Consider the following 23,362-nt stretch of genomic DNA (forward strand, 5'->3'; position numbering starts at 1 on the left):
AGGCGGTGGCGCAGTGGATAGAGTGTTGGACTGGTATGTGGAGGGCCCAGGTTCAAGACCCCGAGGTCGCCAGCTTGACCGCGGGCTCATCTGGCTTGAGCAAAAAAAGCTCACCAGCTTGGACCCAAGGTCGCTGGCTCAAGCAAGGAGTTACTCAGTCTGCTGTAGCCCCACGGTCAAGGCACATATGAGAAAGCAATCAATGTACAACTAAGGTGTCGCAATGAAAAACTAATGATTGATGCTTCTCATCTCTCTCCATTCCTGTCTGTCTATCCCTCTCTCTGATTCTCTCTTTGTCGCTATAAAAAAAAAGAAAAGAAAATGGACCACAGACTTTGTAAAATCTAAAACTATAAAACTTCTAGACAAGAACATTTAGTTAGGGTATGTAGAACAAAAATGGAGTTCTATGGAATGTAACCTCACAGGTGATCTGATCATAAATTCTTCACTGGGCAAGTCATGATGGGTAGTCATGTCCTAAGCATATAACTTCTTTAGTAAAAGGCCTAGTTTGCCTTAAGCAAGCCCTGTCCTTTGTTTCTGTGCACCTAGGTTACCAAGCTTTGATATGTCCCCTTCTAAAGCTTTCCATCCTCAAGAGAGCACATAATCTACATTTTCCTGAAATCCGATCCCACCTTGCTTTTTCTCAAGTAATCTTACTATCCTTTTTCATCTCAAATGCATAAAAGAAACTACAAACTACTGTTCTTCAAAGCATTCTTCTTAGTCTGTTGAGATCTTGCTTCTAGGTATGTCCTCTGACTCAAATACATTTTCTTAAAAATTCTCTACAGAGCTCTGGCCAGTTGGTTCAGCGGTAGAGCGTCGGTCCAGCGTGTGGAAATCCCAGGTTCAATTCCCAATCAAGGCATACAGGAGAGGTGCTCATCTGCTTCTCCACCCTTCCCCCTCTCCTTCCTCTCTCTCTCTCTCTTGCTCTCCCACAGCCAAGGCTCCATGGGAGCAAAAGTTGGCCTGGGTGCTGAGGATGGCTCCATGGCCTCCGCCTCAGGTGCAAAAATGGCTCCAGTTACAGCAGAGCAATGCCCCAGATGGGTGGAGCATCGCCCCTGGTGGGCATGCCGGGTGGATCCCAGTCCGGCACATGCGGGAGTCTGTCTGTCTGTCTGCCACCCCCTCCCCCCACTTCTCACTTCGGCGGGGGGATTCTCTACAAGTTTAAACATTTTTACAAGTGAAAAAAGTGAAGGAGACTGACCAGGCAGTGGCGCAGTGGATAGAGCGTCAGACTGGGATGCGGAAGACCCAGATTCGAGACCCCGAGGTTGCCAGCTTGAGTGCGGGCTCATCTAGTTTGAGCAAAAGCTCACCAGCTTGGATCCAGGGACGCTGGCTCGAGCAAGGGGTTACTCGGTCTTCTGAAGGCCCGCAGTCAAGGCACATATGAGAAGCACTCAATGAACAACTAAGGTGTCGCAACGAAAAACTGATGATAGATGCTTCTCATCTCTCTCCATTCCTGTCTGTCTGTCCCTCTCTCTGACTCTCTCTCTGTCTCTGAAAAAAATAAATAAATAAAATTTAAAAATTAAAAAAAGAAAAAAGTGAAGGAGAATAAGTACAAACTTCCGGTTATAAAATAAAAAAAGCGCCCTGGTCAGGTAGCTCTGTTGGTTAGAGCCTCATCCCAATATGCCAAGGTTGTGGGTTTGATCCCTGGTCAGGGCAAATATGTAAGAATCAATCAATGGCCTGGCCAGTAGAAAAAGCATCGACCTGGAACACTGAGGTCACCAGTTTGAAAACCTGGATTTGCTAGGTCAAGGCACATACGACAAGCAATCAACCAATGAATAACTAAAGTGAAGCAGCTCTGAGTTGATACTTCTCACTCCCTGTCCCTTCTTCTCATCTCTATAAAATCAATAAACAAAATCTTTAAAAAATTGTTATTAAAAAAAGAATCAACGAATGGATAAGTGCAACAACAAATAGATGTTTCTCTCCCTCTAAAATCAATTTTTAAAAATATTTTAATATAATAAAATAAAAAAATTTAAAGCCACAAAAATGCAGTATACAGCACAGGAATTACAATACTGTAATAATTTGGCATGCTAACAAATGGTTACTAGACTAATGTGATGATCACATCATAAACTATAAAAATGTTGAATCACTATGTAGTACACCTAAAATTAATATACTATTGTATGCAAACTATAATAAAAAGAAATTTTAGGAGGTCCAAGATGGCAGCAGAATAGGACACTAACCTTGCTCTTACCCATGAGCAAACTCAAATATACACATATATACATAGAGAGCAATTACTCCTATGAGACAACTGAGGGCTAAATGAACAGCTTCTGAACAACAAACAAAATAAAAAGAATAGAAAAGGCTGAGAAACCATGGAAGTGCCCTCCTAAATGTTGTGGAACACTCTGGTCAGGAGGAGCACCTGCCATTGTTTACTTATCCACTTCCACTTCTACAGGGCAGGTAGAAGCTCTGGTCTGGTGATCTGGTCTACCTGCGAGATCACAGCATGTCGCCAGCATTCCCAGCTAAGTTACTGAACAAGAGGAGAAATCAGGAACAACAGGACATCACCACTGAAGTCGCTGTTTCGAACAAAACCCTAGGCTTGCCTGGTCAAGGCATACATGGGAATTGATGATTCCTGCTCCTCTCCCCATTCTCTCTCTCAGTCTCTGTCTCTCTCTCTCTCTCTCTGCTCCCTAAAATAAATAAAGTCTTTTTTAAAAAATATAGGCATTACCACATATCTCCTTCGAGAGAGAGCCACTTCAGCCCAGCAAGCCAGTGCAATAGGCACTATAAGCGCCTGCCTGGCTCAAATCAACTTCCTTAAACTACCTGGCACAGAAAGCCTACACAGAAGTCACTTCTACACAAGATCACTTCCTGTACCACAAACAAAATAAACTGTACAGAGTTGGCTGGGAGCCATGGGAGCTTGACAAGCACTAGGGGAATTTTCCTGGGTCAGTGGTATGGGTGAGTGCATTTTTTTATGTCCCCCTTCACCTCTATATGGTGGGCACGGGCTCTACCTAGGTGCTCTGGCCTAAGTGCAAGGTCACTGCAGCGTGTTTCCGGACACATCACCTGAGCCCATTTGTCCCTGAACAAAGGAAGCAAGCAGGATCAACAGGGTACTACTATGCACACCTGGCCTCCCCTACCTAGGGCCATCCTGGCTTGACAGGCCAGTGCGCCAGACACCTTATGTACTCACTGGCTCCAAGTAGCCTGTCAAAGTACGTGGCACACACACACACAACCTACACACAGGCCACTTCTACAAAAAGCCACTTTTTCAAGACTGGGAGAGATTGCTATTTTGTCAAATTTATATAAATAAACATAGAAAGTCAAACAGATTTAAAAAACAAAATATCTAACAAATGAAGGAATAAAAAATGTCCCGGGGGGGGGGGAAGCTTAAGAAAATGGGGATAAGGCATTGGCCGGTTGGCTCAGGGTACAGAGCTTCGGCCTGATGTGCTAACTCCCAGGTTCAATCCCCGGTCAGAGCATGCATGAGAAGCTGGAAGCTACTACCATCTACTTCTCTTCTCCTCCCTCTCCCCTTCTCTCTTTCTCTTCCCCTAGCAGCCAGTGTCTCAACTGGTTTGAGCATTGGCCCCAGGCACTGAGGATAGCTTGAATGATTTAAGCATCGGCCCCAGACAGGAACTGCCAGGTAAATCCTGGTCGGGGCACATGCAGGAGTCTGTCCCACTATCTCCCCTCCTCTCACTTAAAAAAAAGAAAAGAAAGCCTGTGGCACAGTGGATAGAGTATCAGCCTGGGAAATAGAGAACCCAGGTTCAAAACCTTGAGGTAACCAGCTTGAGTGCAGATTCATACAGCTTAAGCATGGGTTCACTGGCTTAAGCATGAGATCATAGACATGACTCCATGGTTGCTGGTTTGAGCCCATTGTCACTGGCTTAATCAAAGGGTCACTGGTTCGACTGGAGCCCCTGGGTCAAGGCACATATGAAAAAGCAATCAATGCACAACTAAAATGCCACAACAAAGATGATGGTTCTCATCTCTCTCCCTGTCTGTCCCTCTCTTTCTCTCTGTCTCTCTCTCTTGCTCACTAAAAAAAATAAAAATAAAAATGGAGATAATTCATTTACCTAATAAAGAATTCAAAGAAGTGATCATAAGGATGCTCACCAAACTTGAGAGTGGAAAAGAGAAACTTAGGAAGAACATCAACAAAGACTTAGAAACTGTAACAAAGAACCAAGTAGGCCCTGGCCTGTTAGCTCAGTCAGACCATCCTCTCAAAACACCAAAATTGCGGGTTCAACACCCAGTCAGAGCATACACAGGGAGAGACCAATGAATGCATAACTAAATGAACAACAAATAAATGCTTCCCCCCCTCTCTCATTCCCTTCCTCTATCTCTAAAATCAATCAATAAAAAAATTTTCTAAAAAGACATTGAAGCGGCCCTGGCCAGTTGACTCAGTAGCAGAGCACCACTAACACATGTGGAAGTCCGGAGCTCAATTCCTGGTCAGGGCACACAGGAGAAGAGACCATCTACTTCTCTCCCTTCCCTCTTCTTTCTTTCTTTCTTCCTTTCCTTCCCCCTGCCCCCTTCTTTTTTCCCCCTTCCCCTTCCCCTTCCCCTTTCCTTTCCTTTCCTTCAGCCATGGCTTGATTTATGTGAGCACATAGGTCTCAGGCACTGAGGATGACCGTCAAGCCTCCACCTCAAGTGCTAAAAATAGCTAGTTGCAAGTGGCCCAGATGGGCAGAGCATCAGCCCCAGACGAGAGGTTGCTGGGTGGATCCTGGTTGAGGCACATGTAGCAATCTGTCTCTATGTTTCCCCTCCTCTCACTTAAAAAAGAAAAGAGGCCCTGGCCGGTTGGCTCAGTGGTAGAGCGTCGGCCTGGTATGCGGAAGTCCCGGGTTCGATTCCCGGCCAGGGCACACAAGAGAGGCGCCCATCTGCTTCTCCACCCCTCCCCCTCTCCTTCCTCTCTGTCTCTCTCTTCCCCTCCCTCAGCCAAGGTTCCATTGGAGCAAAAGATGACCGGGGCCCTGAGGATGGCTCCATGGCCTCTGCCTCAAGCACTAGAGTGGCTCTGGTCGCAACAGAGCGATGCCCCGAATGGGCAGAGCATCACCCCCAGTGGGTGTGCCAGGTGGATCCCAGTTGGGCGCATGCGGGAGTCTGTCTGACTGCCTCCCCGTTTCCAGCTTCAGAAAAATACAAAAAAAAAAAGAAAAGAAACTGAAGCAATAATTTTAAAAACTCTCAACAAATAAAAGTCCAGAACCAGATGGCTCCACAGGTGAATTCTACCAAACATTCAAAGAATAACTAATACTTACCCTTCTTAAACTATTTCAAAAATTGAAGAGAGGCCTGACCTGTGGTGGCGCAGTGGATAAAGAGTCGACCTGGAAATGCTGAGGTCGCCAGTTTGAAACCCTGGGCTTGCCTGGTCAAGGCACATATGAGAGTTGATGCTTCCAGCTCCTCCTCACCTTCTCTCTCTCTCCCTCTCTGTCTCTCTCTTTCCCTTTCTCTCTCCTCTCTAAAATGAATAAAAAATAAATAAAAAAATAAATAAATAAATTGAAGAGAAACACTTCCAAACTTATTCTTCAAAGCCAGCATTACCCCAATACCAAAACCAGATCAAGACATTAGAAAAAGAGAAAATTACTGGCCAATATCCTTCAACATAAACACAGATGCAAAAATTTTCTACAAAATATTAGCAAACAGCCTGACCAGGCAGTGGCGCAGTAGATAGAGCATCGGACTGGGATGCCGAGGATCCAGGTTCAAGACCCCAAGGTCACCAGCTTGAGCACGGGCTCATCGGTTTGAGCAAAAGCTCACCAGCTTGGACCCAAGGTCGCTGGCTCGAGCAAGGGGTTACTCAGTCTGCTGAAGGCCTGCGGTCTAGGCACATATGAGAGAGCAATCAATGAACAACTAAGGTGTTGCAATGGCAAGAAAAACTAATGATTGATGCTTCTCATCTCTCCGTTCCTCTCTGTGTGCCCCTGTCTATCCCTCTCTCTGACTCTCTCTATGTAAAAAAAATAAAATTAAAAAATAAGAGAATTTTTCCCTGACCTGTGGTGGCACAGTGGGATAAAGCGTCAACCTAGAACACTGAGGTCGCTGGTTCGAAACCCTGGGCCTGCCTGGTCAAGGCACATATGGGAGTTGATGCTTCCTGCTCCTCCCCCTTCACTCTCTTTCTCTCCCTCCCTCTCTCTCTCTCTCTTTTCTGAAAATTGAATAAAGTCTTAAAAAAAAAAAAAGAATTTTAAAAATTAGCAAACAGAATTCAACCTTAAAGCAATTACACAACACGACCAAGAAGGATTCATCTCAGAGATGCAGTGATGGATCAACATCTGTAAATCAAGCAATGTGATATTATATCACATTAACAAAATAAAGGATATAAACCATATGATTATCTCAATACATTAAAAAAAAAGCATTTGAAAAGTCCAACATCCTTTTATGATAAAAATTCTCAACAAAGTAGATATAGAGCCTGACCTGTGGTGGCGCAGTGGATAAAGCGTCGACCTGGAAATGCTGAGGTCGCCGGTTCGAAACCCTGGGCTTGCCTGGTCAAGGCATATATGGGAGTTGATGCTTCCAGCTCCTCCCCCCTTCTCCCTCTCTATCTCTCTCTCCTCTCTAAAAATGAATAAAAAAATAAATAAATAAACAAAGTAGATATAGAAGGAACATATCTCAACATGATAAAGGCTATATATGATAAACCCAGCTAATATTACACTCCTAGCCACAGCCACCAGAAAAGGAAAAAGGCATCCAAACCAGAAAGAAGTAAAACTCGGCCTGCTGACCTGTGGTAGCACAGTGGATAAAGCGTCGACCTGGAAATGCTGAGGTCGCCGGCTCGAAACCCTGGGCTTGCCTGGTCAAGGCACATATGGGAGTTGATGCTTCCAGCTCCTCCCCCCCTTCTCTCTCTCTGTCTCTCTCTCTCCTCTCTAAAATGAATAAATTAAAAAAAAATGTTTAAAATAAACATAACAAAATTTACCATTTAAAAAAAAAAACTCGGCCTGACCTGTGGTGGCGCAGTGGAATAAAGCGTCGACCTGGAAAATGAGGTTGCCGGTTCGAAACCTTGGGCTTGCCTGGTCAAGGCACATATGGGAGTTGATGCTTCCTGCTCCTCCCCCTTCTCTCTCTCTCTCTCTCTCTATCCCCTCTCTCTAAAAATCAATAAATAAAATATTTTAAAAAAAAAGAAGTAAAACTCTATTTCCAGATGACATAATACAAATATAGAAAATCCTAAAGAATCCACCAAAAAACTATTACAACTAACAAATTCAGTAAAGCTGCAAGATACAGGATAAATATGCAGAAACCTGTTGCATTTCTATACACCAATAACAAATGACCAAAATGTGAAATTAAAGAAATCCCATTTACAATTCCATCAAAAAGCATAAAATATCTAGGAACAAATTAAACCAGAGTTGAAAGACCTGTACTCTGAAAACTATAAAACAGTGAAGAAACACCCTGGCCAGATAGTTCAGTTGGCTAAAGCATCATGCCAAAGCACAGAGTTGCTGATTTGATCCCGGGTCAGGGCACATACAGGAACAGATCTATGTTCCTGTCTTTGTCTCTCTCACCCTTCCTCTCTCATTAAAATCAATAAAATAGCCCTGGCCGGTTGGCTCAGTGGTAGAGCGTCAGATTGGGATGCGGAAGACCCAGGTTCAAGACTCCAAGGTCGCCAGCTTGAGCGTGGGCTCATCTGGTTTGAGCAAAGCTCACCAGCTTGGTCGCTGGCTAGAGCAAGGGGTTACTCGGTTTGCTGTAGCTCCACAGTCAAGGCACATATGAGAAAGCAATCAATGAACAATTAAGGTGTTGCAACGAAAAACTAATGATGGATGCTTCTCATCTCTCTCCATTACTGTCTGTCTGTCTCTGATGCTCTCTCTGTCTTTAAAAAAAATTTAAGGCCCTGGCCGGTTGGCTCAGTAATAGAGCGTCGGCCTGGCGTGCAGGAGTCCCAGGTTCGATTCCCGGCCAGGGCACACAGGAGAAGCGCCCATCTGCTTCTCCACCCCTCCCCCTCTCCTTCCTCTCTGTCTCTCTCTTCCCCTCCCGCAGCCAAGGCTCCATTGGAGCAAAGTTGGCTCCAGCGCTGAGGATGGCTCTATGGCCTCTGCCTCAGGCGCTAGAATAGCTCTGGTTGCAATAGAGCAACGCCCCAGATGGGCAGAGCATCACCCCCTGGTGGGCATGCCAGGTGGATTCCTGTCGGGCGCATGCGCGAGTCTGTCTGACTGCCTCTCGGTTTCCAACTTCAGAAAAATACAAAAAAAAAAAAATTTTGCCTGACCTGTGGTGGCGCAGTGGATAAAGCGTCGACCTGGAACGCTGAGGTCGCCGGTTCGAAACCCTGGGCTTGCCCAGTCAAGACACATATGGGAGTTGATGCTTCCTGCTCCTCCCCCTCCCCCCTTCTCTAAAATGAATAAAAAAAACCCTGGGCTTGCCTGGTCAAGGCACACATGAAGAGCAACTACTACGAGTTGATGGATCCTGCTTCTCCCATTCCCCTTTCTCTCTCCTCTCCCTAAAATAATAAATAAAATCTTAAAAATAAAAAAAAATAAAAAAAAATTTAAAAAGTACAAACTTTTATCACCAAAATACCATGAAGAGATGAAAAGATAGGTCACAAATTGAAAGAGAATATTTGCAACCCATAAATTAACAATCAATATACAAAATATATAAAGAACTTTTTTTTTTAATTTTTTATTTATTGATTTTAGAGAGAGAGAGAGAAAAGAGAGACAGAAACACTCACTGATTTGTTTCTGTTTGGGCCCTGACCAGGGATCAAACCAGCAACCTCAGTGCATCGGGACAATGCTCTAACCAACCGAGCTATCTGGCTAGGGATATAAAGAATTCTTAAAAGCTGAACCAGGCAGTGGCACAGTGGATAGAGCTTCGGACTGGGACACATAGGACCCAGGTTCAAAATCTCAAGGTTGCCGGCTTTAGTGCAGGCTCATCCAGGTTGAGTGCAGGCTCACCAACTTGAGCACAGGGTTGCTGGCTTGATCGTAGAATCATAGATAGGACCTCAGAGTCACTGGCTTGAGCCCAAGGTCGCTGGTTTGAGCAAAGGATCACTCGCTCTGCCGTAGCCTTCAAGTCAAGGCACATGAGAACGAAATTAATGAACTAAGGAGACGCAGGAGCCACAACAAAGAATTGATGCTTCTCATCTCTCTCCCTTCCTGTCCGTCTGTCCCTATCTGTCCCTCTCTCTGTCACAAAAAAAAAAAAGAAAGAAAATCTTAAAAATCACCCTGGTCAGATAGCTCAGTTGGTTAGAGCATCTCCCCAAAGCACAAGGGTTGCCAGTTCAATCCCCAGCCAGGGCACACACAGGAACAGATCAATACTCCTGTTTCTCTCTCACTCTCTCCTTTCCTCTCTCTAAAATCAATTAAATAAAAACATTAAAAAGAATTTTTTTAATCAATCAGAAAAAGAACTCAAAAATAAGCACAAAACTCAACAGAATGCGCATAAATGGGCAATGAACATCTGAAAAATGATGATCAATTTCAGGAAATGTTAATAAAAATAAAATAGATACTGTTTCAAACCTACTAGATTAGGAAAAAAATTAAGAGTCTGACAATATCAAGTGTTGGGGAGGAAGTGAAGCAACCAAAACACACACTGCTGGCTCCTGACTCAGTAAGAACAATATTCATGAGTCAACTCAGTGACTCAAAAACTGTAAGTGCTTGGTAAACAAAAAGCAACTAATAATGACCAACCCAGAATTCACAGAACATGTTCAGAATACTGTCAAATATAAATTTTGGTCCTTAATAAGCTGGGTCCAACCTGACTCAGCAATACATTTAAGAAACTTTTAGTCCCTTATACAGTTTCTCTAGTTTGTTAAGCACAAAACATTCAAGTATTCATTTCCGGAAATTCCTAGAATACTGATGACATCTTTTTTTAATTTTTATTTACTGATTTGAGACAAACATCGATTTATTGTTCCACTTATTTATGCATTCATTGGTTGATTCCTGCATGTGCCCTGACCAGAGATGCAACCCACAAACTTGGCATATCAGGATGACACTCTAACCAACTGAGCTAACCAGCAGGGCTGATGACGACATCTTAATTGACTAAAATTTTAATTTTTCCATTGATTTGTGAGAGGGTGCAGAGAGAGATAGAGGGACAAAGAGAGAGAGAGAGAGGAAGAGGGAAAGGAGAAGGAAGGAGAGGGGAGGAGAGGGAAGGAGAGAGGGTGAGAAAGGGAAAAACGGAGAAAGAGGGAGAGAGAGGGGAGGAGGGAGGAGGGAGAAGGAGGGAGAGAAGGAGATGGAAGGAAAGGGAAGGAGGGGGAGGGGGAGGAAAGGGAGGGGGAAGGGGGGAGGAGGAAGGAGGGAGGAGGAAGAAGGGAGGAGGAAGAAGGGAGGGGGAAGGGGGGAAGGGGGGAAGGGGGGAAGGAGGGAAGGAGGGAAGGAGGGAAGGAGGAGGGAGGGGTAAGGATGAAGGACGGAGGGGGAAGGACTAAGGAAGAAAGTAGCATTAACTTGTTCCACTTAGCTGTTCCATCTAATTTCGTACTCACTGGTTCGTTCTCATCCCTGCGGGACAGATGTCAAACCCATGACCTCTGGTGTACCAGACTGATGCTTTATTCACTGAACCAACCACTCAGGGCCAACTATAAGTTTAATGAACTACTTATCATTCCAGTACCACTAAAATTTCAATAAGAACACATAGTTTTAAATGCCATTACTTTACCCTGACCAAATAGCTCAATTGTCTGGAGTTGTCTAGGTCCGTTGTCCAGATGTGCCAGGGTTGCAGGTCAGAGCAAGTGTGAGAGCAAGTGTGAGTCAATGAATATGTGAATGAATGGAAGGGCAGGTTGATGTTTTTCTTTCACTCCCTTCCTCTCTCTAAAGCCAATCAATAAATTTGTTTTAAATAAAAATAAATGCCATTACTAAATTCCATGAAAATAACTGGTGCTTTATGTTAAATTTACTCGATAGGAATTAGAATGACCCTGTGACCACCTAAGAGGGGCATTATGGTGTAACAGATGCAGTATGGGCATTAAAGTTGGACAAATCTGAGTTCAAATTCAGATTCTACCATTTTATAGCTGTAACCTTAAATAGCTCAACTTCTCTGATCCTCACGGCATATAACAACCTTCATACCTAATCAGACTACAAGGATTAAGTGAGGTAATGTAAAGTGCTTAACAATGCCTAGCTCAATAGCATAGACTCTGTGTTAGCACCTTTCCCTGTGTAAATCTTGCTACCATGGATGTGAGGGTGATCTGGCTGCGACATCTGTCACCCCATTGATCGCCAGGGTTGATTCGGCTGATCTGGCTGGCTAGGCGGGTGTCCCCTTCCTCCCTCACCGCTCCATGTGCCTCCCTCCCGAAGCTGCACGGCGCTTGGTCGAAGAGGACAACCTTCCCCGATAGAGGAGAGGACCCTTCTTCAGTCAAGGGAATACAAGTAGCTGTGCTCCCCTGCTAGAACCTCCAAACAAGTCTCAAATCTTGCTACCTTTACCTAAAATTTTTTGCGTTTTAACACCTAAGATTTTTAATTATTTTTATTTATTTATTCATTTTAAAGAAAGAGAGAGAGAGAGAAAAGGGAGGAGCAGGAAGCATCAATTCCCATATGTGCCTTGATCAGGTAAGCCCAGGGTTTTGAATCGGCAACCTCAGCGTTTTATCCACTGTACCACCACAGGGCAGGCCAACACCTAAGATTTTTAAACCATGAAATTATAGCTCTTAATTCATAAGAAAACATTACTTATGTTTAAATTATTTTCCAATATTATAAGAAATTATGCACTACAGATTTTAAAAAGTTAAAAGAAAAATCCTTTTACTTTTTTTTTAGTGAAGGGCTCCTTCTTATAATTACCGTAGATTCTGGCCCTGGTGGGGTAGCTTAATTGGTTAGCAGTGGTCGGCAAACTAATTAGTCAACAGAGCCAAATATCAACAGTACAACGACTGAAATTTCTTTTGAGAGCCAAATTTTTTTTACTTAAACTATATAGGTAGGTACATTCCTTATTGAAGTAGCGACCACACGTGGTATTTTGTGGAAGAGCCAAACTCAAGGGGCCAAAGAGTCGCATGTGGCTCCTGAGCCGCCGTTCGCTGACCACTGGGTTAGAGCACTGTCAGAATTTGCTAAACTTGCCTGACCTGTGGTGGCGCAGTGGATAAAGCATCGACCTGGAAATGCTGAGGTCGCCGGTTCGAAACCCTGGGCTTGCCTGGTCGAGGCACATATGGGAGTTGATGCTTCCAGCTCCTCCCCCCGTCTCTCTCTCCTCTCTCTCTCTCTCCCTCTCTTCTCTAAAAATGAATAAAATAAATAAATAAATAAAAAAGAAAAAGAAAAAAAAAAAAGAATTTGCTAAACTTACAGGTTCGATCCCTAATCAGGGCACATACAAGAATCAACCAATGAATGCATAAGTGGAACAACAAATCCATGTCTGTTTCTCTTTCTCTCTCTCTCTCCCTCCCCCCTCCCACCTTCTTTTCCTCTAAAATCAATAAATATTTTTAATTTTTTTAAAAAAAAATTAGATTTTGGATAACCAAATAGATTTTCACTTTTCTTCTTGATATAGAAGTAAAGGTTCCCATGCTATGTGGGAAACTTAACCTAGTTAATATCTAAATGTCAAGTGTTTTTGTTTTCTTCTTAAAAAAAAAAAAGCTATTTAATACCTTAAGGCAGTGGTCCCCAAACTTTTTTGGGCCACGGACCGGTTTAATGTCAGAAAATATTTTCATGAACCGGCCTTTAGGGTGGGACAGATAAATGTATCACGTGACCAAGACAAGCGCCAAGAGTGAGTCTTAGACAGATGTAACAGAGAGAATCTGGTCATTTTTTAAAAATAAAACATCGTTCAGACTTAAATATAAATAAAACGGAAATAATGTAAGTTATTTACTCTTTCTCTGCGGACCGGTACCAAATGGCCCACAGACCAGTACCAGTCCGCGGCCAGGGGTTGGGGACCACTGTCTTAAGGTACTACAGACTACCTTTTGCATTTACTGAGAAAGAATGTCTAAAGAAAATTACCTAGCCCTGGCCAGATAGCTCAGTTGGTTAGAATATACCAAGGTTGTGGAGTCAATCCCTGGTCAGGGCACATACAAGAATCAACCAATGAATGCATAAATAAGTGGAACAATAAATTTATGTCTCTCTCTCTCTCCCTCCTTCCTCTCTCCCTAAAATCAATATATAAAAATTTGAAGAAAAGGTTGGTATTTTTGGTTCTTTTTTTGGTTGGTCTGTGCGAAGTTTACACTAAAATAATTTACATGTGAAAAACCTCAAAACATTCAACAGTATAATTAGAGAACAAGACATATTTATAACACCAGAATATATCCTGATGAGGTGGTGACACAGTGGATAGAGTGTCAGACTGGGATGCGGAGGACCCAGGCTTGAGACCTTGAGGTCACCAGCTTGAGTGAGGGCTCATCTGGTTTGAGCAAAGCTCACCAGCTTGGACCCAAGGTCGCTTGGCTTGAGCAAGGGGTCACTCAGTCTGCTGAAGGCCCAGGGTCAAGGCACATATGAGAAAGCAATCAATGAACTACTAAGGTGTCACAACAAAAACTGATGATTGATGCTTCTCATCTCTCTCCATTCCTATCTGTCCCTCTGTCTGACTATCTCTGTAAAAAAACAAAAACATGCCTGATCTGTGGTGGCGCAGTGGATAAAGCGTCGACCTTGAAATGCTGAGGTCGCCAGTTCGAAACCCTGGGCTTGCCTGGTCAAGGCACATATGGGAGTTGATGCTTCCAGCTTCTCCCCCCCTTCTCTCTCTCTGTCTCTCCTCTCTCTCTCTCTCTGTCTCTCCCTCTCCTCTCTAAAAAATGAATAAATAAATAAATAAATAAAATTAAAAAAAAACAAAAACAAAACCCAGAATCTATATGCTTGCCTAATGAAAAGACATCTATAATGCTAAAAATATTCGAGACAATTTTAGTCACTGAATTAAACTTCAGAAATTTCATTTTATATACCTTAGTCTAGTCAAGACATAACAGATGCATGAGATAAAAGTGACATTTGCCTGTCCAATGTGAACTAGCAACCATTGATGAGAACTGTCTACAGATTAATACTATTTTAATGAAAAATAAAACCTTTCAGACCCTGACCAGTTCGCTCAGTGGTAGAGCGTCGGCGTGGCGTGCAGGAGTCCCGGGTTCGATTCCCAGCCAGGGCACACAGGAGAGGCGCCCATCTGCTTTTCCACCCCTCCCCCTCTCCTTCCTCTCTGTCTCTCTCTTCCCCTCCCACAGCCAAGGTTCCACTGCAGCAAAGTTGGCCCAGGCGCTGAGGATGGCTCCATGGCCTCTGACTCAGGCGCTAGAATGGCTCTGGTAGCAACAGAGCAACGCCCCAGATGGGCACAGTATCACCCCCTGGTGGGTGTGCCGGGTGGATCCCGGTCGGGCGCATGCGGGAGCCTGTCTGACTGCCTCCCTGTTTCCAGCTTTGGAAAAATACCAAAAAACAAAACAAAAAAGAAAAAAAAAACCTTTCAGATATACATAAAATATGGCAGGACGAACAAAAAAAAAGAAAATACGCCATGATGAGGCAATGAGTCAAATACAAATGAAAAATTCAGAAAGTTCTTATATTCACATACTTTAATTTTCTTCCTATGTCTTTATTTCTGAAAAAACACTTTAATCTTCCAATGAGGCCACAGCAAGTTATTTGCTATGCAGTGCTAGACATGCTCACTAACTGAAACATTAATTTTGGCCCTGGCAGGTTGGCTCAGCGGTAGAGCACAGGCCCAGCCTGTGGAAGTCCTAGGTTCAATTTCCGGCCAGGGCACACAGGAAAAGCACCCATCTGCTTCTCCACCCTTCCCCCACTCTCTTCCCCTCCCACAGCCAAGTCTCCATTGGAGCAAAGCTGGCCCAGGCGCTGAGGGTGGCTCCATGGCCTCTACCTCAGGTGCCCTGGTTGTAACGGAGCAATGCCCCTGATGGGCAAAGCATCGCCCCCTGGCAGGCATGCCAGGTGGATCCTTGTCGGGCGCCTGCGGGAGTCTGACTGCCTGACCGCTTCTAACTTCGGAAAAATACAAAAAGAAAAGAAACATTAATTTTTTCATTTCCATAATTATGACTCTATTAATGCAATCAATAAATGTTAAATAAGTAACAAAAAGAATGAATAGAACAAAAAAAGAATAAATAGGACGGGTTAGAAATAAAAATGTAATTTATAAAATTCCACTTAAAAATAAATTAATGCAAACAATGTAATTCTATATAAACTTTGGACATTTCAGTAGTTGCTATATACAGAAACTGTCAGTTAAACTTGTTGGAGACATTAACTAGATAGAGTTCGCTATCACTAAAGACAAAGTGTTCTGTTTTTCCCACCATCAAATCTGACAAAATTTTAAAGAGAAATAGCCATCATATCTATCCAAATTCTCAAATACTAAAACATAACTAAGGAAAAAGAGAAAGCACTTAGTGGAGTTAGGAAAGAATTTATTTAGTAGTTAACTAAAACACTAAATCTGGTTTGCAACACTCCATGGTGTGTAAAAACTCTTAAATTTTTCAGTTTAATACAGCATCTATTTTTATGCCCCGCCATACTTTTAAGAGGTATTCTGGAAACCAGTACATGGGGTGACAACACAAAGGCCTGAGATCACCGACACAGATCAAATAAATGGACTATGACTTGATGTTCCTTAAGAAAAATTTGGTAGCCCTGGCCGGTTGGCTCAGCGGTAGAGCGTCGGCCTAGCGTGCGGAGGACCCGGGTTCGATCCCCGGCCAGGGCACACAGGAGAAGCACCCATTTGCTTCTCCACCCCTCCGCCGTGCCTTCCTCTCTGTCTCTCTCTTCCCCTCCCGCAGCCAAGGCTCCATTGGAGCAAAAATGGCCCGGGCGCTGGGGATGGCTCTGTGGCCTCTGCCTCAGGCGCTAGAGTGGCTCTGGTCGCAACATGGCGACACCCAGGATGGGCAGAGCATCGCCCCCTGGTGGGCAGAGCATCGCCCCATGGTGGGCGTGCCGGGTGGATCCCGGTCGGGCGCATGCGGGAGTCTGTCTGACTGTCTCTCCCTGTTTCCAGCTTCTGAAAAATGCAAAAAAAAAAAAAAAAAAAAAAAAAAAAAAGAAAAATTTGGGGCTGTTTCAGAGGCCCATGTGTGCTGTACAAGTCAGTCTCCACCCAAGAAACAACCAAAGAGATAAGGTAAACATACCTGGAGAACACCTGACAATATCAAAGATATTCCCAAAGCTCACTCACCCCGGGTCTGGTCTCCTCCTTCTCTCCCACATCTCATCACCTCAGGGAGAACTATATCAGCACCTCACTACCCCAGCTCACCCTCAACTCCACATCACTTACCTTCTTTACTAAGTTTCCCCCTCCCCGGCATCCTGTAATTTCCACCGAGTTCTCACTCCAGCAAGACAGACGTCCACTGCGGCTACCTTCCAGTAGTGTATTAGTCCCCTTAATCCGAACTCATTTTCCCACACCCCACCTGCCCTCTGCCCCTTCAACTTTGGCCCCGTCACTCCAACCCTTCTCCCTGAATTCTCCCCAAATCACGGATCTCTGGCCCCTTCTCACTCCCACTCCTTCAGCTGCATCTCCTTTCACCCAGCTGGGCCTCTAGCCTCTTCCCCTGGTTCCCTCCCCCATCCCTCTCCCGGTACCGGCGCCCTACCCTCAACTCCGCCCCTCTCCCCCTCCCCCAAAAGGAGGCCCCCTCACCTGAGCGCCGCTGCCGTCGCCGTCCCAGAAGCCGAAAGGTGTTGACGCCGGCCGACCTCCCAGGCTCGGTCCCCGCTGAGCTTCTGACGGCCCTTAGGGAGAGGGAACGCCACCACCTTCAACTCTGCCCGCCCTGAGCCAAGCCGTCACCGTAGCCACAGTTCGTACCACAGCCGCCATGTTGAAGTCCTACTTCCCTCCTCCTTCGCCTCACCACTCCGCCCCTTTGGGCGTCTGACGTCATGTCGCCGCGTCCACGCCCCCCGGGCCAATGGGAGGAGCCCACGGTGAGGTAACTAATCTCTCTTCCGGTGCTAAAACATCTGCTACCAGAAACGTTACAATTGGAGCAGTGAATCCTGCCTAACCAGAGGGAGAGAGGAAAGGAGAGGGTCATTGAGAGGGTAAGGCTTAGGGGCTGGAGAAACGGATTAGAGAGAAGGGTAGAAATGCAGGGACCACAGTTGAAGAGGCAGAAGGTAGATGAGATGGGGGAAAACAAATTCAGATTAAGGGAATTAATACACTACTGCAGTAATTTTCAACCAGTGTGCCATAAGAATTTTTAAAACATGCACTACCTGACTATTTAGTCAAGGGCATTGACCTCTTTTCCCTTAGATTGTCAAATGAAAAATGATACTGCTTCTGGGCCTTTCGGCTAAGACCAAGGGTAGTTATCTGTTCTTACCAGTTTAACATTTGATACATTCCCTATCCAAGGATATTAAATGGATTTTTGGAGCAAGGAGATGGAATAGGAGCTTGCTCCATCCTTGTTGCCCACAGATCCAGTATTGCAGTACTTCTGGGAACCGCCTCAGGACCAAAAGAAAAAGACAAAAAAATCACAACAGCCAACACAAAAATAGCGGTGCAGTGTAAATGAATCAAAATTATACCTATTTTTTTGTCAAATCAACAAAAAATTGATTTTTTTGTGTGCCACAGAAATTTAGTAATTAGTTTATGTGTGCCACGAGATGGAAAAGTTTGAAAAACACTGTACTACTGGAAGCTAAGTGTAGGACACATCTATCTGGCAGAAACCCAAGAGCCTGAAACATGAAAGGAAGTGCAAAGATTTACTCAGGATACCCTACTTAGTGACCTAGTACTAGTCCTACCCTTTCTTTTTATATTTTATTTTTTAGTGAGATAGAAACAGAGAGAGGGACAGATAGAAAGGGGGAAAGATGAGAAGCATCAATTATTTATTGCGGCACCTTAATCATTGATTGCTTTCTCCTTATGTGCCTTGATGGGGTGGGGAAGCCTTGCTCAAACCAGAGACCTTGGGCTTCAAGCCAGCAACCATGAGGTTGTGTCTATGATCCCATGCTCAGGCTGGCGACCTCAGGTTTCGAACCTGGGTGCTCTGCATCCAGGCCAGTGCTCTATCCACTGCACCCCATGGGATCAGGTTAGTCCCACCCTTTCTGGTAATGTCATCACTTTTCCATTTACAAATGAATGGGTTGAATGGTGACCTCTAAATCCTCTGATTCTGACATTCAACCAGTGTAAACCAGGTAATCCGGTCCCAGAACTTGACTGCCTCCTCTGTTTGTTTGTTGGATGTCTTCTGGAATCAGGTTCATGGAGAATTCATAACTAAATAAGATAAATCTTTGTTCCCAAAAGTTCCCAAATGGTGGGAGAAATAGAAGAGTAAGCAGTTAACCCTAGGAAAAGCCAGAGGGTGATAATGGCACATCAAGTGATCTGGAAAAACTGACTTTTGGCTAAAGGATTAGGAAAAATTTACATCTACACTTTTCAGGTAATGTACATAAAGAATGTATATACTCACACTCAGTCAGTTAGCTCAGTTAGAATGTCGACCCTAAATGCCAAGGTTTCGAGTTTGATTTCTGGTCAGGGCTTATACGAGAGCAACCAATGAATGCACAACTAAGTGGAACAACAAAGGAATGCTTTTATCCCTCTCTCTCTCCCTATATCTCTCTCTCTCTCCCTATGTCTCTCTCACTCTTCCTTTCTCTGTCCCTCTAAAAGCAACCAATTTAAAAAAAAATTTTTTTAGAGAATGTGTACACTCTTGTGTCTTATTCTCCAGGCCTGTTTCCTCTACAGCACTCCAAAGAGGTAATATATGTACTTTGGAAAGTGCAGCAATTTTAACTCCAAGTCAAAATGAGAGACTTCCAAAAGTGGGGGGTGTTCAAGTGAGCAAAAAATAACAATGAATTCTGGACATGTTTGCCTACTTAATTAAACAAATAATGGACAGCCACAGAAGATCTGTAGAGAGAGCAGGGAGCTGAGCGAAGCTTTTCATCAGGAGAATTAAAATGATAACAGTGAATAAAATGGATTGGAGACTAAATTGTAGTCTTCTGCATTGAGTAAAAGACTCATCTGAACTAAAGAAGAAACAGTGGGGATGGAGACTAGGGGATGAACTGGAGCAGGATTTAGGAGATTGATTCAACAAGACTAAGAAACCTGCTATATGGGAGGAGAAATCATGAAGAAGGAGTGAAGTTTTTGGGGTCTCTTACTAACAGAAACAAAAATGTTCTAAGGTTTACTGAAGCCCTAAGGGAGATAATAATGAGTTCAGCTGGCCAAACTGAGATTAAGATGAGGGCAAATTTTCTGGAGAGATGTTCAGGAGGCACTGTGAGCTTATAAATCAGGAAAAAGGCCTGACCTGTGCTAACACAGTAGATAAAGTGGTGACCTGGAATGCTGAGGTTGCTGGTTCAAAACCCCAGGCTTGCCTGGTCAAGGCATATATAAGAAGCAACTACCGCCTGACCAGGTGGTGACGCAGTGGATAGAGCGTCGGACTAGGATGCGGAAGGACCCAGGTTCGAGACCCCGAGGTCGCCAGCTTGAGCGCGGTCTCATCTGGCTTGAGCAAAGAGCTCACCAGCTTGGACCCAAGGTTGCTGGCTCCAGCAAGGGGTTACTTGGTCTGCTGAAGGCCCACGGTCAAGGCACATATGAGAAAGCAATCAATGAACAACTAAGAAGTCGCAACGTGCAACGAAAAACTAATGATTGATGCTTCTCATCTCTCTCCGTTCCTGTCTGTCTGTCCCTATCTCTGCCTCTGTAAAAAAAAAAAAAAAAAAAAGAAACAACTACCACCAGTTGATGCTTTCCACTCCTATGCTCTTTTTCTTTCTCTTTCTCTCTCCTCTCTCTAAAATCAATTTTTTTTTAATTAAAAAAGGCCTAACCTGTGGTGGTACAGTGGATAAAAAGCATCAACCCAGAACACTGAGGGAAATTGCTGGTTGGAAACCCTGGATTTGCCTGGTCAAGGCACATGTGGGAGATGATACTTCCTGCTCCTCTCCCCCTTCTCTCTCTCTCTCTCTCTTCCTCTCTCTCTCTCCACTCTAAAACGAATAAATAAAATCTTTTTAAAAATTAAAAGAAACTAGGAAAAAGGTAAGGAGTACACATGTAGTATATTGGTACTCCTCAAACTTTTGTTTTTTACAGAGAGAAAGAGTCAGAGAGAGGGACAGACAGGGACAGATAGGAACAGAAAGAGATGAGAAGCATCAATCATTAGTTTTTCGTTGTGCATTGCAACATTTTAGTTGTTCATTGATTGCTTTCTCATATGTGCCCTGACCGCGGGCCTTCAGCAGACCGAGTAACCCCTTGCTGGAGCCAGCGACCTCTGGTCCAAGCTGGTGAGCTTTTGCTCAAACCAGATGAGCCCATGCTCAAGCTGGCGACCTCGGGGTCTCAAACCTGGGTCCTCTGAATCCCAGTCCAACACTCTATCCACTGCTCCACCACCTGATCAGGCTCAAACAAACTTTTTATTCATTCATTTAACAAGTATTTATTGAGTTCCTGCAATATACTAGGCTCTGTTCTATCTACACACTGGGGATACAGCAATATTTAAAAAAGAATTACCCCTCAAAAAAAAAATCCCTGCTCTTGACTCTTATACATTCTATAAGAAATAACTAATAGCCTGACCAGGTGGTGGCGCAGTGGATAGAGCGTCGGACTGGGATGAGGAAGGACCCAGGTTCAAGACCCTGAGGTCGCCAGCTTGAGCGCGGGCTCATCTGGCTTGAGCAAAGAGCTCACAGCTTGGACCCAAGGTTGCTGGCTCCAGCAGGAGGTTACTCAGTCTGCTGAAGGCCCACAGTCAAGGCACATGTGAGAAAGCAATCAATGAACAACTAAGAAGTCGCAACGCATAACGAGAAACTGATGATTGATGCTTCTCATCTCTCTCCGTTCCTGTCTGTCCCTGTCTATCTCTGCCTCTGTTAAAAAAAAAAAAAAAAAAAGAAATAACTAATAATAGTAGGTAATAAGTGTTATGGAATAAAGCACAGGAAAGAAGATAAAAAATATCCATGATTGAAATGTATAAAGATGACCATGGAAAGGTTACATCTGAGTAAAGACCTGAAGAAAGTAAGGAAATGAGTCATGTAAAGATCTAGAAGAAGAAAATGTCAGACCAAGGCAAGGGAACAGTAAGTATAAAGGCCCTAAGGTGGAGGATCACCTTCTACGTTCTAAAAAAAGCAGCCCAGTATGACTGTAACAGAGTGAGCAAAGAGAAGCATAATAGGAGATGAAGTCGAAGAAGTAACAGATGGCTACATCACAGAGAGTCTTGTAGGTCATTTGAAGGACTTGGGCTTTTACTCTTAAGTGAGCTGAATGACACTGGAGAGTTTTGAGCAGAGAAGGGAAATGATCTAACATTTTAGCAGAATCGCTGTATATAGGTCCAGGAGCCACTGCCATCATGGCCATGCACATTCAGGTTCTCATTGAATTCGGGCAGACAGTAAGGAGACAATGGAGCTGAAAAATGGTGGACAATTCCTTTATTAAAGTCTTGCACCAGCCGACGAGCAACACACAGGGAAAACACTTCCCTTTCACTCATTCAGGGCTCCCAAAGCCCTGACACATTCTCAGGTTCCACAACCAGGAGAATATTCCCCAGTTTCTCCTAGAATCAAAGGCCCCACCAGTTTCAGTAGGGCTCCCAAAGCCCCTCACCACTGGTTCCCCATCTGCACACCTCTTTCCCTGCCAACATGGCTTCTCCCTCAGCACTCTGCATTCACTCTGCTCTCTCAGCAAACACCACTTTTTTTTTTCAAAACTTTCTGATGTGAAAACCTCTCCTCCAGCAAACATTAGCAAAACAATGGCCTTTCCCAAGCAGGAAGGTAATTTACAATTTCACAGACCACATATATCTGGCACTGCCCAGCCCCCAATGCAAACTATAAGCAAACATAAAAATCATAATTTACAAACATTTTTTTTTTAATTTTTTTTTTCTAATTTAATTTTATTTTATTTATTCATTTTAGAGAGGAGAGAGAGAGGGGGAGAGAGAGGAGAGAGAGACAGGGAGGAGGAGCTGGAAGCATCAACTCCCATATTTGCCTTGACCAGGCAAGCCCAGGGTTTCGAACCAGCGACCTCAGCATTTCCAGGTCGACGCTTTATCCACTGCGCCACCACAGGTCAGGCAATTTACAAACATTTTTAACCAACACTGTAACTGCTCCACTGAGCAAGAAACTCAAGTGTGGAAGCAGGAGGAAATACCTGCAGTAATCCTGGTTGGAAATTATAGTACTGTAGACTAGATGATAATAGCAGTGAGGTGATTTGAAATGGTCAGGTTCTAGGTACATTTTGAAGATGGAACCATAAGAATTTGCTCACAAATTAGTTGCATGGTTTAAGAAAATAAGAGGACTCAAATGATTTTAAGATTTTGGATCTGAGCAAAATTCTTGCAGGTTTGGCCAGAAGAATGGAAATGTGGATTAATTAAAATTTGGAGGAGGCCTGACCTGTGGTGGCGCAGTGGATAAAGCATCGACCTGGAAATGCTGAGGTTGCCGGTTTGAAACCCTGGGCTTGCCTGGTCAAGGCACATATGGGAGTTGATGCTTCTAGCTCCTCCCCCCACCTTCTCTCTCTCTGTCTCTTCTCTCTCTCTGTCTCTCCTCTCTCTGTGTGTCTCTCTCCCTCCTCTCTAAAATGAATAAAATAAAATAAAAAAGCACCTCTTACCTAAGAGTGTACCTTATATAAAAATAAAAAAATTGGGGCGGGGGGATTCTGAGGATAGGACCCTTTGGAACACTGACAAATAGGGCATGAGAAGAGGAAGCAGAGAAAGAAATGAAAAAGTAGTGGCCAGAACAGCAGAAAAGGAATCAGAAGACTATAATGCCATGGAGGATTAGGAAGGAAAGATCTTTTCAGGGCTGGCCTGTGCCTCTCAAAGTAGAACTTCCTGAGTCCAGACAAGCCTCCCCCATCAGACAAGGACTTCCTGAGATTCCCCATCAGCCTAAGTCTCCTGAGCCAATAATATTTCTTTCTCTGCTTTTTTGTTTTAAGTGGAAATTAGGTTGCTGACTACCTACTCCTAGACCAG

At 44.1% G+C, this 23,362-nt stretch overlaps 1 protein-coding gene and 2 non-coding genes across 10 annotated transcripts in view; 2 read left to right on the forward strand and 1 right to left on the reverse strand.

Moving 5' to 3' along the window:
• The window catches only part of UBAP1 (ubiquitin associated protein 1), an 81,272-nt gene extending 64,123 nt beyond the window's left edge, over positions 1–17,149 (reverse strand). For 6 of the 8 annotated variants that reach the window (XM_066367802.1, XM_066367796.1, XM_066367794.1 and 3 more), the window contains exon 1: positions 16,933–17,149. Coding sequence is in view for 1 of the 8 variants with exons in the window: in XM_066367799.1 (XP_066223896.1) it covers positions 16,561–16,591 (31 nt within the window). In the remaining 7 variants the exon portion in view is untranslated. Of the gene's footprint in view, positions 1–16,560; positions 16,689–16,932 lie in introns of those variants that run through there. The other 2 variants (XM_066367799.1, XM_066367798.1) reach the window with 2 other exon arrangements.
• TRNAT-GGU (transfer RNA threonine (anticodon GGU)) lies at positions 4,883–4,958 on the forward strand. The gene has a single exon. It is a non-coding gene; the product is annotated as a tRNA-Thr (tRNA).
• A 424-nt stretch (positions 17,150–17,573) lies between the features above and the next one.
• LOC136396262 (U2 spliceosomal RNA) lies at positions 17,574–17,764 on the forward strand. The gene has a single exon (XR_010749648.1). It is a non-coding gene; the product is annotated as a U2 spliceosomal RNA (small nuclear RNA).
• The last annotated feature ends 5,598 nt before the right edge of the window (positions 17,765–23,362 follow it).

This window comes from Saccopteryx leptura, chromosome 2 (assembly GCF_036850995.1).
Source record: "Saccopteryx leptura isolate mSacLep1 chromosome 2, mSacLep1_pri_phased_curated, whole genome shotgun sequence".
Taxonomy (NCBI): domain Eukaryota; kingdom Metazoa; phylum Chordata; class Mammalia; order Chiroptera; family Emballonuridae; genus Saccopteryx; species Saccopteryx leptura.